Raw genomic sequence first — 27,879 nt, 5'->3', positions numbered from 1 at the left:
CAATACAATCCCTTCCATTGAGCAAAGAGCTTTTTAAACAAACTATATTCCATCGATGCTATGTCCTACTATTCCTCTAGATCTCAGCTTTTTCATGAGAGAACCCTAATTATCTTCTATTATTTAAAGAGGACAGGATGATGTGAGGTCCAAGTGTACGGTTACAATGCCATATACTAATATTAGTGTAATGAGACTTTGATAATTGTTGGATTGGTTTCAATCCGGACCTCCTGTATATAAGCTAGGGTTTTGGGTTAATTGATATGCACATTTCTGTATTCTCTTTCCATATTCTATGCATTCACAAAATTTAAATTAATAATTAAATTTAATTGAGTTAAAATTTAGTTTTACTCATCAAATTAGCAAATAAAGTAACAAAATTTTGTAGTAAAAAGTAAATACTGTATTGGGTTAGAAATTTCCCTCAATTATATTATTCTAACTGCATTTCTGTAAAAATTAGAAAAAAAATGGCTGTCAAGTTTCACAAGGCAAAATTTCATTTTTGATTATTAAAATTTCTTGCTTTGTTAAATATGACAAATTATATACAGATAACTCCATATACTAAATATATTAAATTTGAAATTAGACTATATTGTTCTATATACTATTAAACAAACTGTATTATGTTGCAAATTGTATTACAGTTTTTAATTGCACTTTAGATATTTCATTTGTTAATCATGTAGATTAATATTATAAATATAAATTTTTTCTTATAATATGTCTTGTGATAAATAATCTTACTTTATATGAATTTGCTGATATATTTGATCTGTTTTTATTTTTACTTTTTTTATTTTTCCTGGAAAGCTGTAATTAGTACAAAAGTGTTTAAAATAAAATTTTAACTTTTTTTTTCTAATTTTAGATTTCTGTTTTAAGTTAAAAATAAATATCTATTCCATACTTCATACCTTTCGATTTGATATATGACAGCTTGCAAAGTTTTACAAGCCCACCAACTGTGACGAGCCCACTATATACACAACACAACTGTAATAATACTGAAGAGAAATCTTTATGGAATGTTAGAACAGAACTATATACATAGTAATCTCATTGCTCCTTTGGTACTGTTTCAGTCTTCTCAACTTGGTCCCTTGAGCTTTCTTCTATGTTTCTCTCCCCTGTGCTCCCAATTCCACCGCCTACTGGACTGCCAGCTTCGTCCATTCCACCTATATTTTGTGGTGGAACAGCCTCCACGACGTCCAAGGATTCAGGTAAACAACCCCAGCTTCCTTATCCCCTCGGTCCTCCTTATGGTCACCTTGTTCTAGACTTTCGGCAAGCTTGCAGGCTGTGGGACTTGATCCTTCCAGTGAAGTTGTGTCCGTCCTAAGAGATCCCACTACTATTCCCCTCACCACTGTCCTCGGCATCAACACCTTGTTCCAGACTTTCCGTACGTTTGCAGGCTGTAGGACTTGATCCTTCCAGTGAAGCTGTGTCCGTCCTGGGAGATTTCACTTCCTGGAAAACAATCTCTGTGGCTTCACCATGGCCACCTTCCTTTCCCCCAACATCACTCTTTGAATCCCCACCCTTCGAACTATCCTCGGTATCGACACCTTGTTCCAGACTTTCGGTGCGTGTTGGAGACTCATGATGACTAGTTTCAAAGCACCTACATAAGATAGGAGGTGAGAAACAACAATCAATGAGAATAGTGAATGCAGTTACCCTGCATTGCTTTCAGCGATCTCATCCTGAGGACCAGCCTCCCTCTCCGAGGTTTCAGTGGGAGTGATATGGACAATTTTAGTATCTGATACTTCAGGGGGAGAAAGATACCTAACAGACACACAAATAAGTTCCATAAACAATGAGAAACTATACGATGCTACCTTTCAGAAGAACTAGAAGCCACTTCTGTTACGTGAGATGCTGTCACTACTTCCGTTTGATTGTTTTCAGCTTCTGAGGCTTCAGGTGAAACTTCTGTTTGAATATCAACGGTAGCATGCTCCATGGTTTCAGCTTCCTTTTCGACAGCAGTAACTTCTGTAGTCTGTTTTGTGCCTTCTGCATGTGGTGCTGGAGTATCTAATACTTCAGGAAGTGAAAGAAACCTAACAGACACACAAATAAGTCCCATAGAAAATGAGAAACTATATGACACTACCTTTCAGAAGAACCAGAAGCCACTTCTGTTATGTGAGGCGCTGTCACCACTTCACGAATGACCTCCGTTTGATTGTTTTCAGCTTCTGGTAAAACCTCTGTTGTTTGAATATCAACGGTAGCATGCTCCATGGTTTCAACTTCCATTTCGGAGACAGAAACTTCTGTAGTCTCTTCTGTACCTTCTGCATGTGGTGCTGGAGTATCTGATACTTCAGGAGGAGAAAGAAACCTAACAGACACACAAATAAGTTCCATAAAAAAGGAGAAACTATGTGACACTACCTTTCAGAAAAACCAGAAGCCACTTCTGTTATGTGAACCACTTCACGAATGACCTCCGTTTGATTGTGTTCAGCTTCTGGTAAAACCACTGTTGTTTGAATATCAACGGTAGCATGCTCCATGGTTTCAACTTCCATTTCGAAGGCAGTAACTTTTGTAGTCTCTTCTGTGCCTTCTGCATGTGGTGCTGGAGTATCTGATACTTCAGGATGAGAAAGAAACCTAACAGACACACAAATAAGCTCCATAGAAAATGAGAAACTATGTGACGCTACCTTTCAGAAAAACCAGAAGCCACTTCTGTTATGTGAACCACTTCACGAATGACCTCTATTTGATTGTTTTCAGGTTCTGGTAAAACCTCTGTTGTTTGAATATCAACGGTAGCATGCTCCATGGTTTCAACTTCCATTTCGGAGGCAGTAACTTCTGTAGTCTCTTCTGCGCCTTCTGCATGTGGTGCTGGAGTATCTGATACTTCAGGATGAGAAAGAAACCTAACAGACACACAAATAAGTTCCATAAAAAAGGAGAAACTATATGACGCTACCTTTCAGAACCAGAAGCCACTTCTATTACGTGAGACGCTGTCACCACTTCATGAATGACCTCCGTTTGATTGTTTTCAGCTTCCGAGGCTTCAGGTGAAACCTCTGTTGTTTGAATATCAACGGTAGTATGCTCCATGGTTTCAACTTCCTTTTTGACGGCAATGACTTCTGTAGTCTCTTCTGTGCCTTCTGCATGCGGTGCTGGAATATCTGATACTTCAGGAGGAGGAGAAAGAAACCTAACACACACAGATAAGTTCCATAGAAAATGAGAAACTATAAGACGCTACCTTTCAGAAGAACCAGAAGCCACTTCTGTTAAGCGAGGCGCTGTCACCACTTCAAGAATGACGTCCGTTTGATTGTTTTGAGCTTCTGAGGCTTCAGGTGAAACCTCTGTCGTTTGAATATCAACGGTTGCATGCTCCAAGGTTTGAACTTCCATTTCGACGGCAGTATCTTCTGCAGTCTTAACGACAGTGACAATTTCAGTCACTTGTTCACTTGTTCCTTCGACGGTGCTCGATTCCGTGGCTTGAATAGTTACTTCAGCAGTTCCGACGGTCAACATACCACTGTCAACCAAATCATCTGCACGTACCGTCATATCGAGTTTAGTAAACACAAAATCGTGTCAATCTTCTCTCATACCTTCGTCCATTTCGTTGGTTTTCTCGATGGCTTTACCAACTTCATTCTCAGGCTCCGTCAAACTAAGCCCCTCACATTCGGCGTCGCATGGAGGTGATTTCATGTGCTCACTAGCCGGGGTTTCATGAGGCGTCAGAGTAGTCGCATCCTCTAAGACCACATCCGGATTGTCTTCCAAACGATCTTTACTATCAACAGTCGTGTTTTCGTCAGGTTCGACGGGTACTTCTGGTGACTTGTCCTCCCGAGTGCCAATTTCACTATCACTAAAGTATATAAGGTGAATTTCTTAGACAGGAAAGAGTACTTACTTGATAGCGTACAAAAATGCTTCATCCTCGTGGCCAATGTGAGATTTACTGGCCGAAGAAGTATTATTTGGCTTTTCATTCGGTTCCGCAACTGCCTTAGCCGTAAGCGTCTCTTTGGGAGAACACTCTTCAGGACTATCTGGGCCAGCCTTGTCTACCGAAATCCTACAAGAAAAACTGTTAGCGTTGATCGCCAGCACAAAAAAAAAAGTATTTTACTCGTTCTCTGGAGCTTCGATAATCCCAAAGATCGTTTCCGCGTCCTCACCAGTGTCTGCAAAAATAATAAGTCTTTGAGAAAAAAGTTCAGAGAGAAAAAAAAAAAGAAAATCTCAGTCTAACGTTTGACACCAGTGCCGATGTCCCATTCCACGCCGTCAACTCTTTCCGTCTTCGAGCCTTCAACCTCATCTGAATCAGTTCTTGATTTCACTCCACCAGCTCTTTCCTGTTGTGAGCCTTCAGTTACTCCGTCAGCTCTTTCTGCCGTCAAGCCTTCGACGTCATCACTCGATTTTCCGTCATCTTGTCCTGCCTTTGGGCCTTCAACTTCGTCAAGATCAGCTCCAGCTGCAACTTCAGGTTTAAAGCTTGAGGGAGAATCGAGAAGATTGATTTCTGCGTCCTCCATAATGACACGTTCGGCATTTCCTTCCTCCACATTAGCATCTGCTACATCTTCACCACGAGCATCGGCCATTTCGACGTCCCCTGATCCATCAATCGCAAGAGGCGATGCATGTAAACTTTTGCCTGCCTGTTCATTCTCAGGAATCCTGTCGTCACCATTTTTGTCAGATCCTTCGGGTGTAGAAGTTTCCTCAGCCTTGACCTCACGCAGAAAAAGACAACTACATATGAAACAAAAGTCAGCCCCATCGATCACTAGAATAATGAAGATAGTTACCGTCTACTGCCATCATCCAGCCTAGAGCCAATTTCATAACTTGCCGGTTCAGGGACATTCTCATTTTCCATGTCTTTGTCAGCTTGAAGTACATCAGTAGCCCTTTCATTCCCATGGTTCTCGGATCTGCAAAATAGTGTTTCATTACCAGTCGATCAATAAGCGTTGCTTACATTTCAGTGTCCGTAAAACGTGTTGGGGATTGAATTTCAATTGGTAAAGAGTTATCGGGTAGCATCTTGATAATACCTTCCCTTGATAAGGCGACCTTTCCAACCTCTGTCGATTCTGCCGTAATAAATGTCGAAGTCGAATGCAAAGTCTGAAGTTTAGCGCTGCCCGTATCATTACGTTCGAGACATCTATAGAAGAAATAGGTGCAAGGTGATAACGAGTTTTTGAAGTTCGTTCTTACATTTCAGGAGTATCAAGCCGCGGGAAATAATTCCCTTCATTTTCCTTTTGGGGATCAATTTCCTTCTCGTGTGCAGGAAAACTGTATGTGAAGGTTAACTAAGACATGTCAGCATGGACAGAAAACTCACGTCTCAGAGCTATCGTCTTGGGTAGCTGGAGTTTCCATTTTTACGCTTAAAACACCGACATCATCACTCGCTTCAATAGCCAATCCATTATCGACATCTAAAGAAAATAAAATAAAATAAGGACAGAATTGACGTGATCCTTCTCACCTGCATGCGTTTGCAGCTGGTCCTCATAGTTCTCTGCTTCACGCTCGTCTGAATCAGTTTTCTTGCTGTCAAGTTTATCGCTGGGGAAAGCTGGTTCAGTAACAACACCCGGAGGTTCACCACCCTCTTCAAGAGTCAATCCCCTATCCAACTCTGCAGATAACTGAAATAAGTACAGAACATACGTGATTCTTCTCACCTTCATGCATTTGGAGATTGTGCTCTGGTTCAAGCTCGTCCGATTCGGGTTCCTTGCATTCTGCGGCAGCAGGAAATAGTGCGCTCTCAAGTTTATCGCTGGGTGAAGGTGGTTCATTGATTGAGCTTAAAATGCCCACAGGTTCATCACTCCCTTCAAGAGTTAATCCAGTAGCCAGATCTGCAGAAAAAAAAAAATGAGAACAAAGATACCTGATCTTTCTTACCTCCATGCATGTGCTCAGCTTCACGGTCTTCTGATTCGACGTTTTCGGACGGAAGTTTATCGCTAAGTGAAGGTGGTTCACCTTTCTTGTCAACGGCAACTCCTGGACTTCGAGACTTTTCTTGGGAAATGGTCCTGCCCATATCAATCCCATCCTGGATATTCCTATCCGTTTCACTATCGACCTGCCCAGCGTCCGCACTAGCAGCAAAATGCTTACTATCTGAAACACCCTCCGAGGCGTCAGGAAGTTTGTCGTCAGCATCAGGACCATGCCCAGACTCTCCGGAATGGCTTGCGACACTAGAAGATTTGTCTTCCATAGCCTTTGAAACGTCAAGAGCAGAATTATCCCTACGAAACCAGGAAATCATGTGAGGAATTTCAATCACAATCAATCACTAATGATATGTTACCCAGAATCGCTTCCAGCACTTCCATCACCGTTTCCAGGGTCTTCGTTTGCATGATCCGCAACGTCAGTCGCACATACTATTTCGTTTTCTTTGCCAGTGACGTTTTGGATTTCAGGGACAGAGTCTTTCGGTTGCTCATCCATAGATTCCGATGGTAAATTCTCTCTGAGAATCTCAGCACTGTCATTTCTAGCAGACGTCGAAAAAACAAGTTAAAGACCTGGAGAAGAAAAAGAGAACATCCTTACTTTGTGGCGCCTTGCTCGCAACCAGCAACTTCACCACCCTGAGGCTTCTGCGTTTCTGTGTCACATTCCAGAAACCTACTGAAGAAATGTCAGCGTTTTCAAACTAATGTAATTTACATGTTTTACCTGATCTCGCTATCGTTGTTCTGCAAAGTTGGCGCAGCATCAATACTTTCGACGATCTCACCAGCTGTAGTACGAATTTCATCGCGTGCGATGTTGTCCGTTTCTTTGTCAGACCTGCGAAGAAGAATGTGATACTCAAATAGTTCGAAAGCAACTCTTACTTTGAAGAATCTGGTTCTTCAGGTTCACTGTCGGGGCTTGATGTATTCGCAGACTTGTCATCAAGTTTACTTTTCTGCCTCTTGGTGAGATCTTCAGTTCCAGCAACCTTCACTGCCGGAGTGATAATTTCTATCCCAGTCCGCGCTACTTTGACATCATCAGCTGCTCGTAAAATGGCGAACGTTTTGCTACCAGTTTCAGACCGTGCTTTAGCATCTGTCGTAGTTTCTTCATCATCTTCTTTCTCTTCGACCACGGGTGAAACTTTCCTTTTCTTTAGTTCTGATTTGGTTTCTGTTTCAGTTTTCTTGGCTTCTCCTTGTACAGCTTTCTTTAAACGCTTAAAGGTTGTCTCTGGTGCTTGTGAAGTGTCCGTTCTCAACTTAAGAGTGTCCAGGTTTATAGGCTCTTCTTTCTCAGCTGCTGCATGCGCCTTGCCTCGTGGTGGCTGAACTGCTTCCGGATTTTTTCTTGGTCTACCACGACCTCTTTTAACTGGTGGTTCCTCTACTACCTCTACTTCTTCAACGTATGTCACATCTTTCTCATCATCTGCGCTGACACTGGCTTTGCCTTTTCTGCGAGGCCTGGTGCCTACAACAACTTCTGGTTTTTTCTCGTGTTCTGGCGACTCCGCTCTGCACAACTGTTCGAACTCCTGCTCACTTAATTGATCTCCATACGAACGTATCTGTACGAAGAAAATGAATACAGTGCCAAAAAAAAAATATAAAAAAAATCAAATATTTACCTCGCGAGTCCGCTTTCCTCTGCCATAGTGCTGAGTATCCAACGAGCTAGCTGTTTTTTTTCTTTTTGCATCAGCCTTGTGAATAATCGACATAACAGGCTTCAACTCTGATTCTCCGAGCAAACGTGGAGGCATTTCTGGATGCTCATCGCCATCTTCGCAATTGTTCATTGTTCGCCATATGATCTGAAAAAGAAAAAGCTTGCTATGGAAAACGGTACCAGAAGGAAAACTAGACTTACTTCTTCTTCGGCACGTCTTTCTCGATCGACAGATTCAAAAACGTCGATTTCATCGTCGCTGTCAGGGTGAAATTAAGCTTAGAAAAATATAGAAAGCTTCTCCTTTCCGTTCACCTGCGTGCCAAAAGATAATTCAGAGCATCGTCGTCCGGAACCGCAGCGACTTCTTCCTTTTTGGACTCCCTTAGAAGAGATTCCAGGTATTCTCTCCTGTCTTCAGCACTGGAGAGTAAAAGTTCAAAAAACAAGCATGTAGTGTATTCTTCATTTGGGCTATGCGCAAAAATGTACCTGGTATTGTTATCAAAGAATCCTGCAGTAATGCTTTGATTGGCGACACCAAGCTTGTGTTCTGCAGACGCCCTTACTTGCTCTTCAATTGTGTTCACCTGTTCCAAAACGAGTTCAAATAGCAGGTACAAATTTATAAAGGCTACCGTTTCAAGGCGCAGAACTAGAACATCACGCTTTTGGCCGATTCGGTGAGCCCTTGCTTGAGCTTGAAGGTCCACCTGAAATAGTTGTTAATATTACAGGATAAAAGTAGGCGAAAACTAGTACTTGTGGATTCCAGTCAGTATCAAAAATAATAACAGTGTCAGCAGCCTGCAAGTTCACACCTATGCCGCCTGCTCGGATACTGTTCATCAACGTCCGTTAGAAACCGTACAACTTTGAGAATGTGCAAACCTCAAAAGGAACAAGAACGCATCAGAGTCAGGTGCATTAAATCTGTCGATAAGTGATCCACGTTCACTTCCCATAGTATGACCATCAAGCCGTAAGTACTTATAACCCTTCCATGTAAGGTAATCTTCGAGAACGTTAAGCAGTCTCGTCATGGTAGAAAAAAGAAGCACCTGAGTTATTATGCAAGTCAGATCAAGCAGAGGAAAAAATAGGATAGTGATACCCTGTGGTTCGATTTTTTTAGTTTCGGAAGAATTCTGTCAAGCATCTCCAGCTTCCCGCAAAGACGAATAACAGTAGGAAGATAATGAGAAGGTAACAAGCTTTCGGCCTGTGAAGAGAGCGATCAAGTCAAGATGTTAAGGGAAATTGTAAAACAATACCTCTTCCGTATGGACATGGCTAAGGTAAGGATGATTACATATGTTTCGAAGTTCCATTACCGTGTTTTGCACTGATCGAACCTGTACAAGGCGAGTCATCTTAATTGCAAATTCAAGAATGAAAAAATATTACCTTTGCATGACCAATTCCTCCCATTTTTTCTTTTACACGTTTCATCAGGAGCCTCTGATAAGCAGAAGCCTCGCAGCGAACCAAGCGTTCAATCTTTTCGGGAAGTTCATACTCAACCTGCAAGAGCATGAAAAATCACAACTCATCTTCACCATGGTTTTCCTACTCACCTTATGTTTCAATCTTCGCAATACAAATGGACGCAGCACTTGATGTAAGCGGTTGATAATAAGCAGGTTTTCTTCCTCCGTCAGCAGCGCCTACCAGAGAAATACATAAGAAATAGCCATAGTACACGGGTTTACCTCAGTGTCTCCGTTGTCTGCAACACTTTCAAATGGCTTATTGAACCACTGCGCGAAGTCTTCCGAAGAGTTAAAGATGCTGGGAAGTAGAAAATTAAGCAGCGCCCATAACTCGTCGAGATTGTTCTTCACGTTCAAATGAAACCATTAGATATATGCAGCAGGAAACTAGTGAAGTACCTGAATAGGTGTGCCAGTCAGCAAAAGCCTATTGTTGCTCTGATAATGCTTCAGTTCAGCATTCAGTTTGCAAGATGCATTTTTTATCCGATGACCTTCGTCAATTATAATGTAATGCCAACGTATCTTACTCAATTTTGGTCTATCGTTCTTATTCATCAAATACTCATATGTTGTCACAAGAATATTGAATTGTTGCTGGACAATATGTTCCCTAGAAATTAGCAAACAACAGTTAGTCATGAACAAAATTTCGTGAGCTTACTTGAACAGCCGACGTCGCTCATCAGGAGTACCAGTATATGCAAGTTTTATAACATTGGGAGCCCATCGGGTAATTTCTGACATCCAATTTGGTAACACCGATGAAGGTACAACGACTAGGAAAGGACCTCGATCGTGTTTGGCCTCGATCAAATAGCATATCAAAGCAATCACCTGCAAACCACATTATACATTAGCTTGAACAAAATAATAAAGAAACGTACCTGAACTGTTTTTCCTAAACCCATCTCGTCCGCAAGCATACCGTTCAAATGATTGTTATACAGTGATACCAGCCATCGCAACCCATTCATTTGATATCTGCAATCAGCACGTAATTTGAGACGAGGACATTCATGTTAAAAGCTACTAACTCTCGAAGTGTGCCACCATGGAGGCTCGCAGGCTGGGACGGAATGCTTTCTTTCACGCTGGACACAGGAAAACAAATCAAACAATGATTTCGTCAGAATAAAGAGAAGCTTCTTACCTATGAGCGAGTAAGTAATACTTTTCGTTGCTTTCCAGATAGTGCTACAAAACAGAATGTTCGAGTAAACGTCCATGGAGCCTACAAGATCTTACCTCAGCTTGGTCGTACGACTGTTCTTTCTTAGTCATGACAGAGAACTGATTGAAAAGGTCGCTGTCCGATCTGCCGATCTCTTTCTTTTGCTCCTGGAGTTTTGTTCCAAGCTTTTCTAGATAAGACTCGGTTTCTCGTAACAGTTGTTCAACTCGATCAGATTTTGCATCCTGGGGTTCATGAATAGTTATCAGCAAATAGTCATCAAAGAAAACAAAAAGAACCTTTATCATTCGAAGATAGCCTTCCACGTCATTGTTCTTCAAAAGGTTAATCTTCTCACGCTGTATTTTATCAAGCTTCTCCCGATGGACTTTATCCTTCCTCTTATGAGTATCCCGCACATAGCGGTTAAAGCTTTTCCAGCGCTCTCTCTTTGCCTTGTTCCAGTCCTCCAGCTTGTCTCTGAGATAAAAGAAAAACTATTATGCAATTTTCATAGATCAACATACCGTTGAAGTTCAATGTCCTTGAAAAACTCTCTTTGCCTATCTTTAATTCGTCGAGATCTCTCCTCTCTTTGCTTTTGCTCCAAGCGTTCCAACTGTTTGAGACGCCTCAAGGGACGATTCTTCTTCATACCTCGCAATTGAGCCATTTCTGGGGCAATAGCTTTGAAAAAATCGTGTAAAACTTCCCTGCATAAGAGAAACGAAACGATTAAAGATTCGGATACTTGCTAACTTACCTTCGCAATTTCCGCTGAAGTTGAAGAAGTTGAAGCTTCTTGAGCTCAATAACACTTTTTGTTTTGGATGACGAGTCATCAGACGAGCTTACAATTGCCTGAAAGAAAACACCGTAAAATAAGACACAGAAAAGAAATCCATCTTACCTTAAGCTCATTAAAACGTGTTCCGATGTTCTCTTCAGTCTTCCTCTGCTTCTGTACCCACACTTGATCCGCCATAAACTTCTTTCTCCGTTCGTCTATTGACCACTTATCGATGGTGCTGTACTGTGGCTTGCTAGAATAAACAGGAGTCTCTCCCGGTAACAAGTCTTCAGCCTGCTCAGCCGTTGCTGGTCGGGAAGTTGTAACTTCTGTCACGCCATTGTTTAAGAGCTGCATCTGTCCTTGCCCCGGTGCTTGCATCTGTGCCTGAATCGGCGCTTGCGCCTGTGGTTGAATCTGAGGTTGGACTTGCGTTTGAACAGGCCCTGAGAACGGTGCTTGAGTCGGAGCTTGCACCTGCGTTTGAATTGGAACTTGCAACTGCGGTTGAACCGGAGGTTGCAACTGCGCTTGGACCTGTGCTTGCACTTGCGTCTGCATGTGTCCTTGCGCTTGCGCTACTATATGTCCTTGCGCTTGCGCTACTATATGTCCTTGCGCTTGCGCTACTATATGTCCTTGCAACTGTGACGAGGTGTGTCCTTGCAACTGTGATGATATGTGTCCTTGCAATTGAGCTGATATATGTCTCTGCAACTGTCCTTGACTTGCCTGCTGCAGTCCCGGGTCCTGAAGCTTGAAAGCTGGAGAAGATGTTCCACCATCAAAAGCTGGATCTTGCGCTTTCTCTCTGGTGAGCGAACTTAAAACTGCGGCTTGGCCCGAGTTTGTTTGGGACGTCTGAAAGGATTTCGCCGACTCCAATAGCCTTTGAAGTTCCACGCGCTCGCCGTTTGGCAAAGTTATCAGGTAGTTCTTGGGAATGAGATCTCCATTCGGTAAAGTAACGTAGTTTGACGTCTCTTTGGCGATTGTTGAAGGTTGGATAGACGAGGCTGCCATCCTCGTTTCTTCATGCTCCATGACAGTTGCAGCTGCAGTAGTATTTTCAGGAGTACTGGTCACAGCTTTTAGCCGACTTGGACTTGGACTCTGAAACTGCCTTGGTATGTCTTTTTTGAGACTCTCGTAGACAACCGGTTCTTTCTCCCGAGGCACCTGATCCACCTGCGTGTCAACCTTTGATCGCTTAGCTTCAGGAGTGTCCACTTCCTGAGCGGACGTATCGGGACTCTCCTCCGCTACTGCCGCCTGAGCGCTAGCCGCGGCTCTTGACGCCTTTCGGGCGGCCATGGCCTCCGCCCTGGCTTCTTTCCTCCGCGTGTTGATTAGCACCTTCCTCTCCTCCGGTGTCAAATTAGGATCTATAGGTGGATATTTCTTTTTCACCTTGGGCTTCTTCACGGACTCGGCTTCCTTGTTTGCATTTTGAGGAGGGACGGCAACAGCCGGAGTTTTGGCGCTTGGAAGGCTTCCGGATTCCGAGTCTCTTTCTGCTTCAGCACTAGAGTCCTGCTCAGCAGCCTCAGAGGACTCAACAGGAGGATCTGCAGGCTTTTGCGGTTGGATTGTTGATGGCCCTGCATTAGCTGCTTCTGGAAAAAACGACACACACGTTACACTGAATGGACAAGGCAGATCATTAAGCATTTACCAGCATTCAGCATTTCCTGTTGAGATTGCAGTGCTAGCACAAGCTGCGACTTCTTTGGTACGGTTTTGTTCCTGCAAAATTCAGAAGTCAATAAAAAAGCGTTCCAACAGAATCCCCCTACCTGAATGACAGAAACACGAGGCACTGAGCCTTGAGTTGTTTCAGCTGAAAGTCACTGAAAGGCGAAGGCCCAACAGCCAATGGACCTCCATTTGGCCCAGAGACGTAAGCCTTTCCAGGACTTACAAACGATTTCGGAGGCAGCTGCGTTTCCAGACTTTGCAAGGTTCCGGTATTCTGCATGTGTACTTGCTCCGGTGGTGGTGTCAAGCTTCCAGCTTTACCCAGTCGAAAGGTCTCACCGGGCCTAGGCAGGCCAAAAGCTTCGTGAATATGTTGCTGAGGATCGAGAGGCCCGAAAGATCCTTGCGAAGGACGTATGGGCGAATACGAGTTGAATGCTCCTGCTCGATTTCCCTGTGGACTTGACATGCCATCGCCACCTTCTGTAGGAACGCCTCCCGAAAAGCCTGTAGACTGCAAGTCGGCCTTTCCAGACTCCGGCGAAGCACCAGAGTTTGCTCTTCGCACTGCGGACATTGCCTTTGACATGTCCAAGCTTCCCAAGCCTTGCTGCTGTTGCTGCTGTTGCTGCTGCTGCTGTGCTTGCAACTGTTTCAATCGTAAGAGGTGGTGCTCTGGGCTGACGACGTTCGCGTCATCCAGCCGTGGTGTTTTGAAAGCGTGCCCTTTGGCCGCGAAAGAAATTCCCGCTGCTTCATCAGCGGGCAGCTTTCGCTTTTGCTGCGAGTTTGGTGTCCCAGCATCTGGAAACGCTCCTGCTCCGACAGTTTGATCCGAAGAGAAGCGTCGCCCAGCGTCATGTCCGAGAAATGGATGAGACATCTCTTCCAGCTGCCGCGGCTGATCATCCTTCAACCCAGCTTCATGAGACCCGCTGGAACCTGCGATCAAAGTCGCCTGTTTAGTTTCGGGAATCCCAAACACGGCAACGTCTCTACCAGGTGCTGATGGACCTCGAGAAGATGATCCCAAAACGCTGTGGTCCAGATTATACGTTGTCAAAACCTTCTCGAGAGCTCTAAAAGAGAAAGGACGTCATTCGCCCCAAAACGAAGAGGAGGAGCACTAACCTCGATATCACTTGGAATGGAAGAGTTTGCTCCCTCCCAGTCATTTTCATATGCTGGCAGATCTACAGAGAGATCAAAACTCAGCCATAATCCAGTCACAGATCATCGGCTAACTCACCGCGAAGAGTTTAGATGCCAGCCGCGGTGGCTCATCCTTGAGATCCTGCCCAACCTTCTGCAAAAACTTGGTAGCCTCCGATTCTACATGAGCTTGAGAGGCCGCAGCCATCCCAGCGGCGGGAGCGGCGAGAATCGCAGCAGCACCCGCTAGTCCATCGCTGGAGCTGAAGAACCCTAATGCAGGGGAGAGGAGGAAAAAGTGTTCTCAGCATATTCCGTTACCGCGAGCACATTCCGCTTACAAACATATTCCGGATAATGCCGCCTTTTCCATATTTCCTTTTCGTGACGTCAGCAAAGCCCTTTCCAGGTTTGCCCCAAGAGAACGCTTGAGATCATGGGCACGAGGGAGTGGCGATCGCGCGCCATCGCCATCGTGCTTGGGAGGTAGCTCGCATCGCGCAGGAATTCGGTAGCGATGAGTTCCAGGGCGCTGGCCAGGGACAGCCGCTTCAAGCAGTACATGAAGAAGACGGCCTATGTGCAGTGGGAGGAGGAGCAAGAGATGAATCGCCACAAGCAGCGCCTGCGACACATGACCGCCGCCATCGACAATAGCTCGCCCTTCTACTTCTCGGCAGCTCAGAATCGGTGCCGGCAACTCCAGGAAGAAGGTACGAATCGATCGACCGATGCTCTCTCACTGAAGCGATGGCATTTTCCACCCAGAAAGGCTTCACGTGATCGAGGACGAGAACCTGGCGCTCTTGGGGAGATTGCACGCCATCTCCAATCGCGAGACGAGGAACTGGCATTGCAGGAAGCCCAAGGCGCTCATCCGGGGCGATGCCTACAGGTACTACTTCAATCCTCCGAGAACTCCTCTTCCCTCTGGCCAATGCATCGGCTGGATCGATCCACAGCTGATCGATTTGAATCTACCCAGGCTGCGCAAGCCCAGCGGCAAGCGCGTGTGGCTCTACGACTGGCAAGCGCTCAAGGGGTCGACGATGCGCAAGAGCCTGCGCGTCCAGGAGGAGGTGTTGCGCAAGCTGGTGTCGATGAAGATGGTGGATCCTAAGGAGGAGAAGTGGCTGCGAAAGTGGCTGCCACGACCCAAGGAAGGCCCACTCGATGTCTTGCGTTACAACAAGGCCACGGAGCACAAGGACGGCGAGGCCCCCTCGCCCGTGGACGCCGACCCAGAGGATCTCGCGAAAAAGACCGCCAGTCTCAAAATCAAATAGCAAACACCTGGTATTGTTTGCCAAGCCGATAACCCTCACACAAGTTGGAGGTATAGCTCAGTGGTAGAGCAATCGGCTGCAGTCCGATAGGTCACCGGTTCGACCCCGGTTGCCTCCTTTCTTTATCTCTTGCAGTGTTTCACGTTTTCTACCTTTTGTCACCTGGTCTAAGAAAGAATGAGCTCCTTTAAAAAAGCTCGGTGTAAATGGGTCAACTATACATGTTGCGCGCCGGATTTTAGAAACTTTTTTTTGCTTGATATGGATCACGCACTTGTCGTGTGAACGCTGCCGCCTCACTCTGTGCAGGCGCGGGGCTCGCCTAGGTATTTAATCGTTGACGCGACTTTGCATTACAAAGGATAAAGATAACATCGCGTAGCCCACAATCTTTGCGAGTCGCTGGATCACTCTAGGCTGGCCGGGAGAGAAAAAAAACAAGTACTTATCACACGGTGAGAAAGAGGGCTTGAAATATAGGCGGTGTACTTCGCTCGTTTTCCTTCCGTGCGAGAGAACTTAGGAGAGTAATCGAGGGAGAGAGAGATTCCCGGATTTCTTTGGGAAATCCCAGCACAATCATTTGCTAGAGAGATCCTCGCGCTGCTTTTCTTTTCTAGCTTTGTTTCCGGACATCATGGGCGCTTACGACGGTGCTGAAGCTCCTCGAGCAGCTCCTGCGAGCACTGCTGCCAATTCCAGGCCCTCGCGATTGCTGCTGCTCCACAGCCTGCTTCTACGCCTCGTGGCGGTGGTCCTCTCGATTTTGGTGATTGCCGTCATGGTTCACGCTAAGCAGCGCGTCATGATCTTCAAGGCCGAGTGGGATAACTCTAAAGCCTTCGTGTAAGTCCTTCCATATACACTCCCCTCGCCAAATGTTATATGTTTGATCCTCTCGCAGAGCTCTGGTCACCATCAGTGCTATTTGCCTCGGCTACTCGTTTCTCCAATTCATTCTCTCCGCCTTCCATCTCTGTTCCAAGTCGTGGAAGTCACCCACGAAGTGCTGGGCTTGGATGAACTTCATCGCTGACCAGGTATGCCAAACTGTGGATCCAAATTTCTCAGGCTCGATCTATGCTCTTTGGTTTCGCGATAGATCTTGACGTACGCTATGCTGGGAGCGGCAGCGGCGGCGGCGGAGCTGGCTTACATCGCCAAGAACGGATCCTCTCGAGCGCAATGGCAGCCCATCTGTTCGACTTTCAACACCTTCTGTACGCGTGCCGGTGCCTCCATTATTCTTTCCTTCATTGCTGTTCTGGCGCTGGCCAACAGTTCTGCGATCTCTGCCTATCACTTGTTTCGCAGGCCAAGCTCATCTGTGTAGGTAAGAGAATTCGTGTGCTTAAACCAGAAGAGATTTACAATGTAACATGCTCTCTCTCTCTCTCTCTCTCTCTCTCTCTCTCTCTGTGATGAAGAAGTATTTTTAATTCCGGATAGAGGTGGTAGAAAGTACGAATAAGTGAAACTTCGGAGAACTCTAGATCTGCTTGCAAATTCAAGCGTTGGACTTGTTCAAATCGTAAATATATATATATTATATATGGCCGGGACCACCGTGGTTCCAACCATTTCTACGTTGTGTTAAAGCTTAGAGAAGAGGCATAAAAAATCTCACCAATCGTATGTAAACACGCATGCTTTAAAAAACCCTGTCCGGGATTCGAACTCCAGACCTAATGAAGCGAGCAGATTAAACTTAACGAATGGGGCATTGCGAGAATCGAACTCACGGCCTCTCGCACCCAAAGCGAGAATCATACCACTAGACCAAATGCCCATTTACATTTGGTTTACAGAATGTTTTAAATGACAATAAAATAAAAGCCTGTGCGACCTAAGAATATCCAATCTTTTAAAAATATATCTTGTACAAAGGAACTTAGAAATATCAAAACTGGCCACACTCGGCTGAAATGGTGGGAAACCTCTTGCTATCGTTGCAGTAGTCGTAGATCATGTAGTTGTCCTTGACCCACTGGAGCTGGCCCTTGGCTTCCTGGTCGATGCTCTGGAAAGCCTCTTGCTCCCACCACTTGCCCATGGGAGCGCTGCACGATTCCACGCCCCCTGCGCAAGCATCCACGCTGAATCCCTTGTACGCCGCCACGAATGGAGCGTGATCCCAGTTGATCTTCTCCAGGCCACCGCGAGTAGCCCAGTCGTCTCCGTTCCACAGGCTCGAGTAGATCCCCATGGGCTGGCTCTTTGGGAATGGGATCCCGATGGCTTCGTTGTTCTTGTGGACACGCAGAGGGACATCGTCGACGTAAAATCTGAGGGTCCAAAACCACGATTCAAGAGTGATGATCGGTAGATAACGAAAGGGGGTTCTTACACGATCTGCTGCTTGTTCCAGAGGATGGAGTAGCTGTGGAAGTCCTGAGTCGGGTCGAACCAGAGGTAGTGTCGCTGCTCCCGGTTTCCAACGCCATTGGCGAAAGCATTGGTCTGGACGATGTAAGGCTGCCCGGAGACATTCCCCAAGAACTCAAAGTCGATCTCATCGTGCTTGTCAGTCTCGGATGACATGTAGAATGCCGTCACAGTTCCAGCGGAATCATTCGGAACCAGCTTGATTTTCATGCTGACATGACCGAATAAGTATTTGCTCCGGGATCCAAATCCAGCACCTTTTATATGCAATCAGCAAAAGACAAGCTTGCGAGAGGGATTCCTACCTGACGCCTTGTCCAGAACAAGCTGCATTTCGGTGCCACCGTTGAGCATTCGCGTGTGATCGTTGGCCCATCGGACATAGTAGTTCTCAGAGAAAGAAACATCGGACTTTAGTGGGAGACGAGCAGAGAGCACAATCTCGACCACCAACAGCAATGCAATGACTTCGGGAACACCCATTACTTGATCGAACCTCTTGTCAGGAACGAAAGACTTGGGATGAAACTGGCAGCCGAATAGATGGAGTTTGGAATGTTTGACACTGGGGCTGGGCTGGTGATTAAGATTTATAGATGTTGCCACTGCCGCGGACTTAACGCGTGATGGGAAAGGATGAGTCGGATCCAGCTCAAGGTGGCAAACTTCTGCGCCAGAGAGCAAGAGAGTATTTGCTGTGTGGCAAGAAATTTCTCGTGAGAACAACTGCTGGCAATTTGGCTCCTTGTCCATCTGTAATCCAACATAGCAAGATGAAAAAAATGTTCGTCTCTACCTAGTAAGTAACTCACTTTGAAGCAGTTTTGTTTTCCCATGGCTGGCATTAACAAGTATGGTGTTTTGTCTGTTGCCACTGCACAAGCTTAAAAGCACACAATGAGATATTGCAGAATTAAAACTTCTATCACATACAAACCATGAAAACGTTGCTGTAACAAGGACAACCAAGCAAAAGGATACTTGCAGCCAATGAATCGCTCCGAGTGAGCTCTTTCACGTGCTTTCAAGAGCAAGAATGGTGTCACAGAATGAAATAAGAGAAATAAGAGGGAGTTCACTAACACAAGACCCTTTTCAGGATGCAGTCACTAGACTGGTTGGGCTTTTATTCAAAAACCTTGCAGCAGAAGAAGTAATTGACCCCTAGATGGCATGGGAAGTTGCTTTGAATATGTATAGTTTGTGGTGTTGGATTATATTAAGTCTTTAATGTGGTAATTCACTCTTGCTTTTGCTGAAGAAACTTAAGTCTGTTAATATGGTTGTTTTAGATTAGTTAGTGTGATAGTTGGCATGAACATGTATTTATTGATCTTGTAGCATTCATTATGTTCTATTAGTTATTATTATAGTTGGTTATGATAGATTGGATGTTATTTCTTTTAGGTAATACATTTACAAGTACTTTGCTTACTAATCAATAATACTTTATGTTCTTGAAGTTGTTTAGCATGCTATCTATGACCTTTGAAATTAAGTTTTATCATTGACTTTTCTTAATGATACACTAGCTATTAAATTTTGTTGGATGGTGAATCTTATGACTTTCATCTATAATGATCTTGGTAATTCCTATATTATAATTTTGATTTTTTGGATAATAACTTATTTAGAATACTTTTATGTTTTAATATAAGATTTCTTTATTGATAATTACATCTCTAAAATATCATTATCTCTGACTTTGGTATTGTCCATTTCTTGATCTTTTTGTTTGGGCTAGTATAAGTAAATTGGCATTGGCACTTTATGTGCATAGTGAAATCTTTAATCATGAAGTAACTATTGTCAACTAATCATATCACTTACCTCTTTTTTAATATTTTTTATTTCATTAAAAGGGTATGACCATGTAAACAACTCTAACTACTTATTTACAATAGTCCATTTAGTTTCTTTGCTCATGAGGGTTGTGACTTTTGGCTTTTCTCTCTATATCACTTATGGGTAGGGACATATCATCTTTTGTAAATTATGCACCCAGAACAGAACATGACCATTTCCTATAGAAAGTGGAGTTGAAAGACGTGCAACGAGAAGTGAAAGAGGCAATATTTTATAATGTTGTGCCAAGCAAAGAGCATTATTAAGGGTGGTTGAAGCAAGAGTATGCACAAGTCCTACAAAAGCTTTGACATATTTGGCTCCACATGCAACAATAAGTTTTGGAAACAAATGCTAAATTGTATCATTTATTCAAATAGACTTTGATGAAAATGATGTAATTGTTGGAAGGTATCATCACAATTGTTGGCATGTCTAAATGTGCATTTGAAAACATTTAAGAAAATGCTTTAATCTTCATGAATGTTTACACTTAAACCATTGTTCCCCTAGAAACATGTGAAAAACTCACGCAAACACCAAATATCTTCCTAAGAATAATATATGGCAATCACCGTAAAGTGATCAAATCAATAATACACATCATCCCCATAATTCCCATTGGATTCTCACTTCATTTTGCAAGTGTGTATTGATCTGGGATTTATGCAACACTATGGTATCTCTTGCATCTAGTGGTACTCAACAATCTAGGGAAGTCACCCAATCATGGTCTAGCTGCAACCAAGCTTGTTCTTGACTCCATTGTCAAGAGGGTGCACATGGCCACAGATTTGCATGAGGTGGACATTCTCCAGTACTATCAGGTCTATGATCTCAAGAGCATCGAGTTCCACTCCGTTTTGGATGGTCGAGCGTGTACAGGGCGAGAATGGACGAGGAGGCTGTTGTTGTCAAGGTCTTGGACGTGACACAGAGGCCAGACCTGATGCTGGATTTCATGAGAGAGATTGATGCGTATGACACAGTTGAAGGAGTGTGCGTTCCAAAGCTCCTTGAGTATGGTTTCTTGTCAGGGGCGCTCTTCTTTCTGGCCTTCTCAGATGTGGGGGATAACCTGGAGGTGCTTGCGAACCAGAATGGAGGAGGCTAGGCCCTGCGATCAAGCAGAGCGCCATACAATCTCTCAAATCCATTCACTCCCTGAGCCACGGCGATATCTGGCTTGCAAACATGTGTTACCAGTTGCAAACATGGTAAAGCCCAAGTTCTTTGGATTGATCTACAACAGTCTTTCCGCTCGTGGACAGAGGAACATGAAAGAGAGCTCAATACGCTTGTCACTTTTAGATCAATATTAGATCTTAGCATATTTGCAAAACTTTATGAAGTGAGATTCTTGAAATCCCGAGAGCAAGGGAAGATTGTCCACATGCATGCATTCTTCCAAGTAATGCACTCCCACGAGGTGGTCGTCGTTAACAAGGCTGCAGGTATCAAGCGCTTAATCTCTTGCAGCCGCTACAATTCTATTTGGCCTTGTTTGAGAGCATGACTTATGGGGGGACCAAATTTAAGAAATTCACAATATTTGCAAATATGTGAAATTCCTGCTTTCTCTAGATATTGAGATCTTCACAAACCACATTCAAAGAAAAACGCTGCTTCAGGCAATCTAGTAGGAATCTTTCAGAATCTGAAAAGCTTTTCCATGTGCCTTTGATCCCTCTTTGCAAACTGTAAGAACTCATCAGCGTCTTCATCCTTGTCAAACAAGCATGCTGCTCCAAGGTCTATCCACATGACTTTGCCACCTTCCCTGGAAACAATAATGTTAGACTCCACCACTCGACCATGACTCACATTTGCCCTGTGCATCACAGTCAAGGCAGACTTTGCTGCCGAGAGGTAAGGCCTTAAGTTTTCACAGTCTTTGTCGATGCTCATGCCTCCAATATCTTGCATTATAGTAACCCAGCCTAGTCCTCCATCCATGAAACCGGCAGCATAAAGGCGCGGAATCACGTCACCTTGAAGGTCCTTGAGTTTTACCATCATCCACACTTCACGCACAGCCTCCTCCAGCTGGTCGGAAGAGTTGCAAACTTTGACAATAGCCTTCCTCCCTGATTTCAGATCCCCCCGAAACACTGAGACCTTTCCTCCGCTATGGATAAGGTGCCTTACATCACGCAAGAAGTCCAGCTCTGGAAGTTGGGGCATGACAAAGGCCTCGATGTCTTTGGGCTTGAAATTCAACAACCTGCAGAGTTTTATCGTTTGTATGCGCATATCTACAACATATCTTTTGTTTCTTGTATTTGTCTCGACAATAAAATCTGATGGATCCGCTGCTTCTTCTCCTAAAACTATGGGAGGACGCTCGAACAAGAGGTGCATAAAGTAGAACAGAGCTTCCATGAATGTTGGAGAAAAGAAAGCATCAGAAACCAGGAGAACATCGTCATGGGTCAGCTTGCAAAAGAACGATCGCTCTAGGCTGGTTACACATGCGTATCCAGATCGAGTTCTTCCACATGCACCATGATAGATATAACCAGCTGCCCGATCAAACACTTTGCGCATAACATTGCTGCCACCATCTATCCCCACCTGAAGAACCTCGTCGGACTCTACCAAAAGATACCCTTTGCCGGTATTTGCCAAAGAGGGAGTGCTATCCAGAGTTCCATACATAACGACTGCGCCTTGACAATGGCTAAGATGAATTCTAGAACCAGCTTGGAATCTCTTTTGGTACTCATAGGAGAGCTGTTGTACTGGAACCACAAGGGATGCATACAGTCTTGCAAATGCCTCATCGCGGCTTGTGGCTCCAGCAGCCACATGCAGCGGGCAAGGATCCGTGGACATAGGGGTGTTATCCGGCTGCGAGTAGAAGTCTTGGAGCTCTGACGCAAATGAATCCCATACCTTGTAGCCACCTCTTGGAGTGTGCTGACACATCTCTCTAAAACGCTATAGGAACCCTAGAGCGGCTATAGTTAGGTTAACGAATCGCGAGAGCAGCGAAAGCGAATTGTTTGATGGATTTGGTTCGTTCTGCGGTACACTTAAATGCGGATTTGTACGAGACAGACCCGGATTCGAGACGAGCGAGGCTACGATTACTATGTATGCACCGAGAACCTTGTTTAAATCGTGCAGGATATCATCGCAATCGCGCCTGGTAAGCTTCCCAACTACGAGGAGCGGATCCTAAGTTTCTATGAGGAACAGACGACGAGATTAGGTACTGTCTCGAAGGAAGTGTTTTCGAGACAAAAAGCTAGCTTTTGTTAACCATTCTTTCAGGCTACTTTGACGTTAGAGATGGCAGTGATCGGTGGATTCGTGTGTGGACTAGGAAGGCATGATCAATCTCCCAGCTGGGATGCATCATTGATTCACACCAGATTCAAACAATCTCATCACGGTTTGCATCGGATTCTCTTTAATCAAACAAGAAGCTAGGAAATCTATCCAGTGGACATCCAATCTGGACGGCGTTTAATTGGCCCCAAGAAGACAATCCTGCGATGTTTGTAGATACATGCTCTCATGAATCTCCAATCTTTTCCCAGATTGGAGTACGTAAAGAATTTCCTCGCGAACATAAAATGGACCAAGAATAATTTTTTCTCAAATATATCCAAGCTGGCAATGTTCCAGAGCATCGACCGCCATCACATAAACTTGATTTACGTTGGAAATTGTGCAAAGTTCTACTTGTTTCCCTCAGAGACACGCTCACGATGAGATAAAAAAGCGCCATGACACCTGGGCCTATAGGACGAGGAAGTCGTCCCAGTCCCTATCTCTGGCATGCGCGTATACATTCCAACAACGTAGAGAGGAATCAAGGAGCACAAGTTCCGACTATCCACACAAATCGTTAGAAAGTCAGGGGAGCTTTTTCTACTTTACATCTCCGTGCATGGTTATGCCCATGGCTCCAGCGTGCTGATCCGCTGCTCGGTAAATACTGCTATCTCTCACCCTTGTACCTCGAATTCTCCAGCTGATGAATGCAATTGGGATTCGCAAGCTGCAGGACGATGGTAAGAAGCCAAAAGAAAAAAAATCATGAATGCAGCCAGCCGCTGGATCACTTCCTGCTGTCTGATTTCGACGTCCTCCACAATGACACGTTCAGCATTTTCTGCTTGATCATTCCCATGGTTCTCAGATTTGCAAAACAGTGTTTCATTACCAGTCGATCAATAAGTGTTGCTTACATTCTAGTGTCGATATGATAATACCTACCTTTTCAACCTCGTTGATTCGGCCGTAGTAAATGCAGAAGTCGAATGCAAACTCTGACATTTAACGCTGTCCGTATCATTATGCTATAGAAGAAAAAGGAGCATGGTCGTTCTTACATTTTAGGAGTATCAAGCCGCAGGAAAGAAATCCCTTCGCTTTCCTTTTGGGGATCAATTTCCTTGTCGTGTGCAGGAGAACTGTATGTGAAGGTTAACTAAGACATGTCAGGATAGACAGACAACTGAGTTTCCTTTTTTATGCTTAAAACACCTGCATCCGTTCCTCATTGTTCTCTGCCTCACGCTCGTCTGAACCGGTTTTCTTGCTGTCAAATGGATAAAATGGACTGAAGTTTATGGCTGGGTTCATTAGTTGCACTATCCAACTCTGAAGATAAATGAAATAAGTACAGAAAATACGTGATCTTTCTCACCTCCATGCATTTGGAGATTCTGCTCTGGTTCAAGCTCATCTGATTCGGTTTCCTTGCATTCCGCCGCAGCAGGAGATAGTACAGTGCCAGGTTTATCACCGGGTAAAGGTGGTTCATTGTTTGACAGGCCCTTCACGAGTAAATCCAGTTAGCCAGATCTGCGGAAATCGATAAATAAGACCAAAAGATACCTCATTTTTCTTACCTCCATGCATCTGCTCAGCTTCTCGCTTGTCTGATTCGGCGTTCTCGAACTGAAGTTTAATATAAGTAAAGGGGTTCATCTTTCTTCTTAATGGCAACTCTGGGACTCCGAGATTTTTCTTGGGGAATGGTCGTGCCCATATAAATGTTCGTTTCATTATCGACCTGCCCAGCATCCGCACTAGCAGCAAGATGCTTACTATCCGAAATACCGTCCGAGGCATCAGGAAGTTTGTCGTCAGCATCAGGGCCATGAAGAGCAGAATTATCATGTGTGGAAACAATCAATCACTAATAATACGATACCCAGAATTGCTTCCAGCATTTCCATCACCGGTTCCAGAGTCTTCGTTTGCAATCCGCTACGTCAGTCGCACATACTATTTCGTTTTCTTTGCCAGTGACATTTTGGATTTCAGAGGGTTGCCCATCCTTAGATTCCGATGGTGAATTCTCGCTGAGAATCTTGAAGAATCTGGTTCTCCAGGTTCACCGCCGGGGCTTGATGTAATCGCACACTCCTCTTAGTGAGATCTTCAGTAACAGCGCAGTGGTAGAAAAAATAAGCACCGGATTTATTAGAGGGAGAAATAAGATAAAGTGATACCATAGGTGTTACCAAATTGGATGTCAGATGGGCTGTCAAACTTGCATATACTGGTACTCCTGATGAGCAAAGTCAACTGTTCAGGTAAGCTCACGAAAGTGTTTGTTCATGACTGACTGTTGATTGCAGTTTATCTAGGGAACGCTAGTAACGATTTAATATTCTTGTGACACACAATGGACCAAAATTGAGTAGGCATTACATTATAATTAATGAAAACCATCGGATAAAATAGGCATCTTACAAACTGGCACACCTATTTAGGTACTTCACTAGTTTCGTTATAATGGTTCTCATTTCAAGGTGAAGAACAATCTTGGGCCACTGCTTAATTTTCTACTTCCCGGCATCTTTAACTCTTCAGAAGACTTCGCGCAGTGGTTCATTTAGCCATTTGAGCGGAGGAAAAGAACTTGCTTATCATCAACAAGTGGTGCGTCCATTTTTATTGTGAAGATTGAAGCATAAGGTGAGTAGCAAAGCGATGGTGAAGATGACTTGTCATTTTTCATGCTCTTGCATGTTGAGTATGAACTTCCCGAAAAGATTGAACGCTTGGCTCGATGCGAGGCTTCTGCTGAAGAAACGTGTAAAAGAAAAAATGCGAGGAATTGGTCACGCAAAGGTCATATTTTTTCGTTCTTGAATTTGCAATTAAGATCACTCGCCTTTTACAGGTACGATCAGTGGTAATGGAACTTAGAAACATATGCAATCATTTATATCTTAGCCATGTACATGTGGAAGAGGTATTGTTTTACAATTTCCCTTATCATCTTGGCTTGATCGCTCTCTTCACAGGCCGGTTACCTTCTCATTATCTTCCTCCTGTTATTCGTCTTTGCGGGAAGCTGGAGATGCTTGACATAATTCTTCCGAAACTAAGGAAATCGAACCACAGGCCTCGATTAGATAGCATATCAAAGCAATCACCTGCAAACCACACATTATACATCCAGCCTTAACAAAATAATAAAGAAGCATACCTGAATAGCGCGAGGTTCGAGAACACCGGCCAGTTTGTCCTTCACGGCTTTCGTTTTCCCTGTGCGCATGTCACAAACTACCTCGCGAAAAAAAGCACACACACAAACGTCGTCAACTCTCCGTAGAAAGGACGTTGCCTGGTTCAGAGTGGGATGCGGCAGCCTTGCCGGAGAATCCTACTCAAGTTTGTTCATGTTATTCGTCGTCAGGCCCTGAAGGAACTTGATAACATCCCCGCTCTTACATGCAAAAGGACCTTTCTCGGCTAGCAGCGTTGGACCCCCTGAAGATAACTCGGATGCTCGAGGAGGAAACGAACTTATATATCCCCAACGGCGCCACTGAGACTCAAGTAAACTTGAACGTAATCGTCCTTTCAAGGGGAAAAACAAAGAGGGGATTACTCAGTGAGCGAGACAGCCTTATCTTTGGAAGGAGGCGATTTGATGTTCACATCTGCAAGGAAATGTACTAAACTAAACTTTAATTCAAGGAAATGAATTAAACTGGAATCATCAGAAGATTTTCGTGCTTGCCTTCGGATCGTCGGAAACCCTAATAGATTCTTGCTTGAGTGCTATGAAAGATTTCTTTTGACGATCCTGGTTGTACTATAACTGCCTTGGGTATGCATTGGAGGATTTAGTCGCATCGTGGTCGCTGTTGAGAGGGAAGGCACCTACTAGAAGAAGAAGCGAAGGTAAGCTAGCTTCTTTTATTTCATCAGGCGAGCCAGCGCGCGCGCGCCGCCACAGTAAATGTGACGGGTAAATCCATGTCTTTCACGTCTTTCTTTCATTCTCTATGTCATACAAAATGAAATCAGCTTGAATTAATAGCAGGTTAACCAATTAATCTTATAAAATAGAAATAATTTTTAGTACTAAAATTATGGTAAAAATCCTAATAGTTAGTATTGTCCTTTAGATTTTTTAAAAATTTATATTTATTATAAATTTTCCTCACACTCTTTGATTTTATAAGTTGATTTAATAATAAAGTTTTGTATCATTTGGATTATTATAATTTTGTAATAATGTGGCATTTTATTTTTGGTAGTAATGTAGAATATGCTTAAATATTCTAGTATATTCTAATATCTAATGGTTGATATACATTTAGATTAATCTTATATATAAAATATAAATATGTTTGTGAGGGCCAAGTGTACGGCTACGATGCCATATACTAATATTAGCGTAGTGGATTTTGGTAGCCGTCGGATTGGTTTCAATCCGGACCACTCGCTCCTGTATATAAGCTAGGGTTTTTGGGCTAATTAAGATGCACATTTCTGTATTCCCTTTCCATATTCCATGCACTCACATTGGTGGAGATGAGGGGCACCTTTGATTGTCCCTGGGGAGTGCTTGGATTTGGGATTTCGGTTTAGATCTAGCTTTTGCATCGTCTAGATCTAGCTTTTTCCATTTCCTTTCTTTTGTTCTTTCCTTTCAGGATTTTGGTTTCAATCTAGCTTTTTGCATTGTCTAGATCTACCATTTCTTTCCAGCTTTTTTGTCATTTCTCTTCTTTTGCTCTTTCTTTTTCGTTCATCTTCATGGCCGATCTGCAATCTCCTCCTTTGACTCTAGAGCAGCAGTTGGTTCAATTGTTTGATGCTATGCGCTTGCAATTGAACAACCAAACTCAGTTGATGGCGGCGTTCACGGCACGTGGTACAACTCCTCCTGCTCTTGGTGCCAATCCTCGCGTTCGGCCGGAGTTCTTTCGCGGGAATCCTGGGGATGATGTGTACCATTGATTCGATCACTTTACGGTGATTGCCACATATCATTCTTGGGATGATGCTCGACGGTTGCATGAGTTTCCCACGTGTCTCCAAGGGACGGCGTTGCAGTGGTACAATGGTTTGAGCGCAGCTACTCGTGGGGAT

At 44.1% G+C, this 27,879-nt stretch overlaps 3 protein-coding genes and 2 non-coding genes across 5 annotated transcripts; 2 read left to right on the top strand and 3 right to left on the bottom strand.

The window, feature by feature from the left end:
- Nucleotides 1-1,008: 1,008 nt before the first annotated feature.
- LOC9654887 lies at nucleotides 1,009-14,288 on the bottom strand. The gene is made up of 50 exons (XM_024688216.1): nucleotides 14,106-14,288; nucleotides 13,988-14,049; nucleotides 13,856-13,935; nucleotides 12,955-13,798; nucleotides 12,834-12,904; nucleotides 11,279-12,774; nucleotides 11,132-11,229; nucleotides 10,896-11,081; nucleotides 10,668-10,848; nucleotides 10,443-10,613; nucleotides 10,348-10,391; nucleotides 10,232-10,288; nucleotides 10,082-10,178; nucleotides 9,859-10,031; nucleotides 9,594-9,807; nucleotides 9,414-9,539; nucleotides 9,279-9,368; nucleotides 9,109-9,225; nucleotides 8,976-9,056; nucleotides 8,816-8,923; nucleotides 8,593-8,762; nucleotides 8,464-8,542; nucleotides 8,340-8,414; nucleotides 8,194-8,291; nucleotides 8,017-8,124; nucleotides 7,903-7,960; nucleotides 7,661-7,846; nucleotides 6,909-7,600; nucleotides 6,748-6,861; nucleotides 6,622-6,699; nucleotides 6,374-6,562; nucleotides 5,959-6,311; nucleotides 5,733-5,912; nucleotides 5,534-5,686; nucleotides 5,387-5,483; nucleotides 5,257-5,337; nucleotides 5,015-5,203; nucleotides 4,842-4,967; nucleotides 4,277-4,785; nucleotides 4,154-4,208; nucleotides 3,935-4,111; nucleotides 3,624-3,889; nucleotides 3,263-3,563; nucleotides 2,972-3,211; nucleotides 2,697-2,918; nucleotides 2,422-2,643; nucleotides 2,138-2,368; nucleotides 1,860-2,084; nucleotides 1,696-1,806; nucleotides 1,009-1,639 (listed from the first exon to the last, which is right to left on the bottom strand). The coding sequence occupies exons 1-50, from the start codon at nucleotides 14,214-14,216 to the stop codon at nucleotides 1,351-1,353; spliced, it is 10,281 nt and encodes a 3,426-aa protein (XP_024543984.1). The 5' UTR covers nucleotides 14,217-14,288; the 3' UTR covers nucleotides 1,009-1,350.
- A 1,052-nt stretch (nucleotides 14,289-15,340) lies between these two features.
- Nucleotides 15,341-15,412, top strand: TRNAC-GCA. Its single transcript has one exon. It is a non-coding gene; the product is annotated as a tRNA-Cys (tRNA).
- Nucleotides 15,413-15,701: 289 nt separating this feature from the next.
- Nucleotides 15,702-16,878, top strand: LOC9654615 (CASP-like protein 2U4). Its single transcript, XM_002983353.2, has 3 exons — nucleotides 15,702-16,140; nucleotides 16,199-16,334; nucleotides 16,397-16,878. The coding sequence occupies exons 1-3, from the start codon at nucleotides 15,932-15,934 to the stop codon at nucleotides 16,625-16,627; spliced, it is 576 nt and encodes a 191-aa protein (XP_002983399.2). The 5' UTR covers nucleotides 15,702-15,931; the 3' UTR covers nucleotides 16,628-16,878.
- On the bottom strand, nucleotides 16,646-18,162 carry LOC9654614 (probable xyloglucan endotransglucosylase/hydrolase protein 5). Its single transcript, XM_002983232.2, has 4 exons — nucleotides 17,985-18,162; nucleotides 17,642-17,936; nucleotides 17,206-17,579; nucleotides 16,646-16,692 (listed from the first exon to the last, which is right to left on the bottom strand). The coding sequence occupies exons 1-4, from the start codon at nucleotides 18,160-18,162 to the stop codon at nucleotides 16,646-16,648; spliced, it is 894 nt and encodes a 297-aa protein (XP_002983278.2).
- TRNAP-UGG lies at nucleotides 17,012-17,083 on the bottom strand. Its single transcript has one exon. It is a non-coding gene; the product is annotated as a tRNA-Pro (tRNA).
- Nucleotides 18,163-27,879: the final 9,717 nt, after the last annotated feature.

The sequence above is a fragment of the Selaginella moellendorffii genome, unplaced genomic scaffold (genome assembly GCF_000143415.4).
Source record: "Selaginella moellendorffii unplaced genomic scaffold, v1.0 SELMOscaffold_57, whole genome shotgun sequence".
Classification (NCBI taxonomy): domain Eukaryota; kingdom Viridiplantae; phylum Streptophyta; class Lycopodiopsida; order Selaginellales; family Selaginellaceae; genus Selaginella; species Selaginella moellendorffii.
The sequence above is the reverse complement of the archived record's forward strand: the minus strand, read 5'-3'. Positions and strand labels throughout refer to the sequence as shown.

Coding starts and splice junctions, on each gene's coding strand:
- LOC9654887 (XM_024688216.1), bottom strand. CDS start 14,216: ATGGCTGCGGCCTCTCAAGCTCATGTAGAATCGGAGGCTACCAAGTTT. Junction 9,057..9,108: donor GAGGAATTGGTCATGCAAAG/GTAATATTTTTT, acceptor CGCCTTGTACAG/GTTCGATCAGTGCAAAACAC. Junction 2,919..2,971: donor GTGGCTTCTGGTTCTGAAAG/GTAGCGTCATAT, acceptor TGTGTCTGTTAG/GTTTCTTTCTCATCCTGAAG.
- LOC9654615 (XM_002983353.2), top strand. CDS start 15,932: ATGGGCGCTTACGACGGTGCTGAAGCTCCTCGAGCAGCTCCTGCGAGC. Junction 16,141..16,198: donor GATAACTCTAAAGCCTTCGT/GTAAGTCCTTCC, acceptor ATCCTCTCGCAG/AGCTCTGGTCACCATCAGTG. Junction 16,335..16,396: donor TGAACTTCATCGCTGACCAG/GTATGCCAAACT, acceptor GTTTCGCGATAG/ATCTTGACGTACGCTATGCT.
- LOC9654614 (XM_002983232.2), bottom strand. CDS start 18,162: ATGGGTGTTCCCGAAGTCATTGCATTGCTGTTGGTGGTCGAGATTGTG. Junction 17,937..17,984: donor TGTTCTGGACAAGGCGTCAG/GTAGGAATCCCT, acceptor TGCATATAAAAG/GTGCTGGATTTGGATCCCGG. Junction 16,693..17,205: donor CACCATTTCAGCCGAGTGTG/GCCAGTTTTGAT, acceptor AGAGAGAGAGAG/AGAGAGAGAGAGAGAGCATG.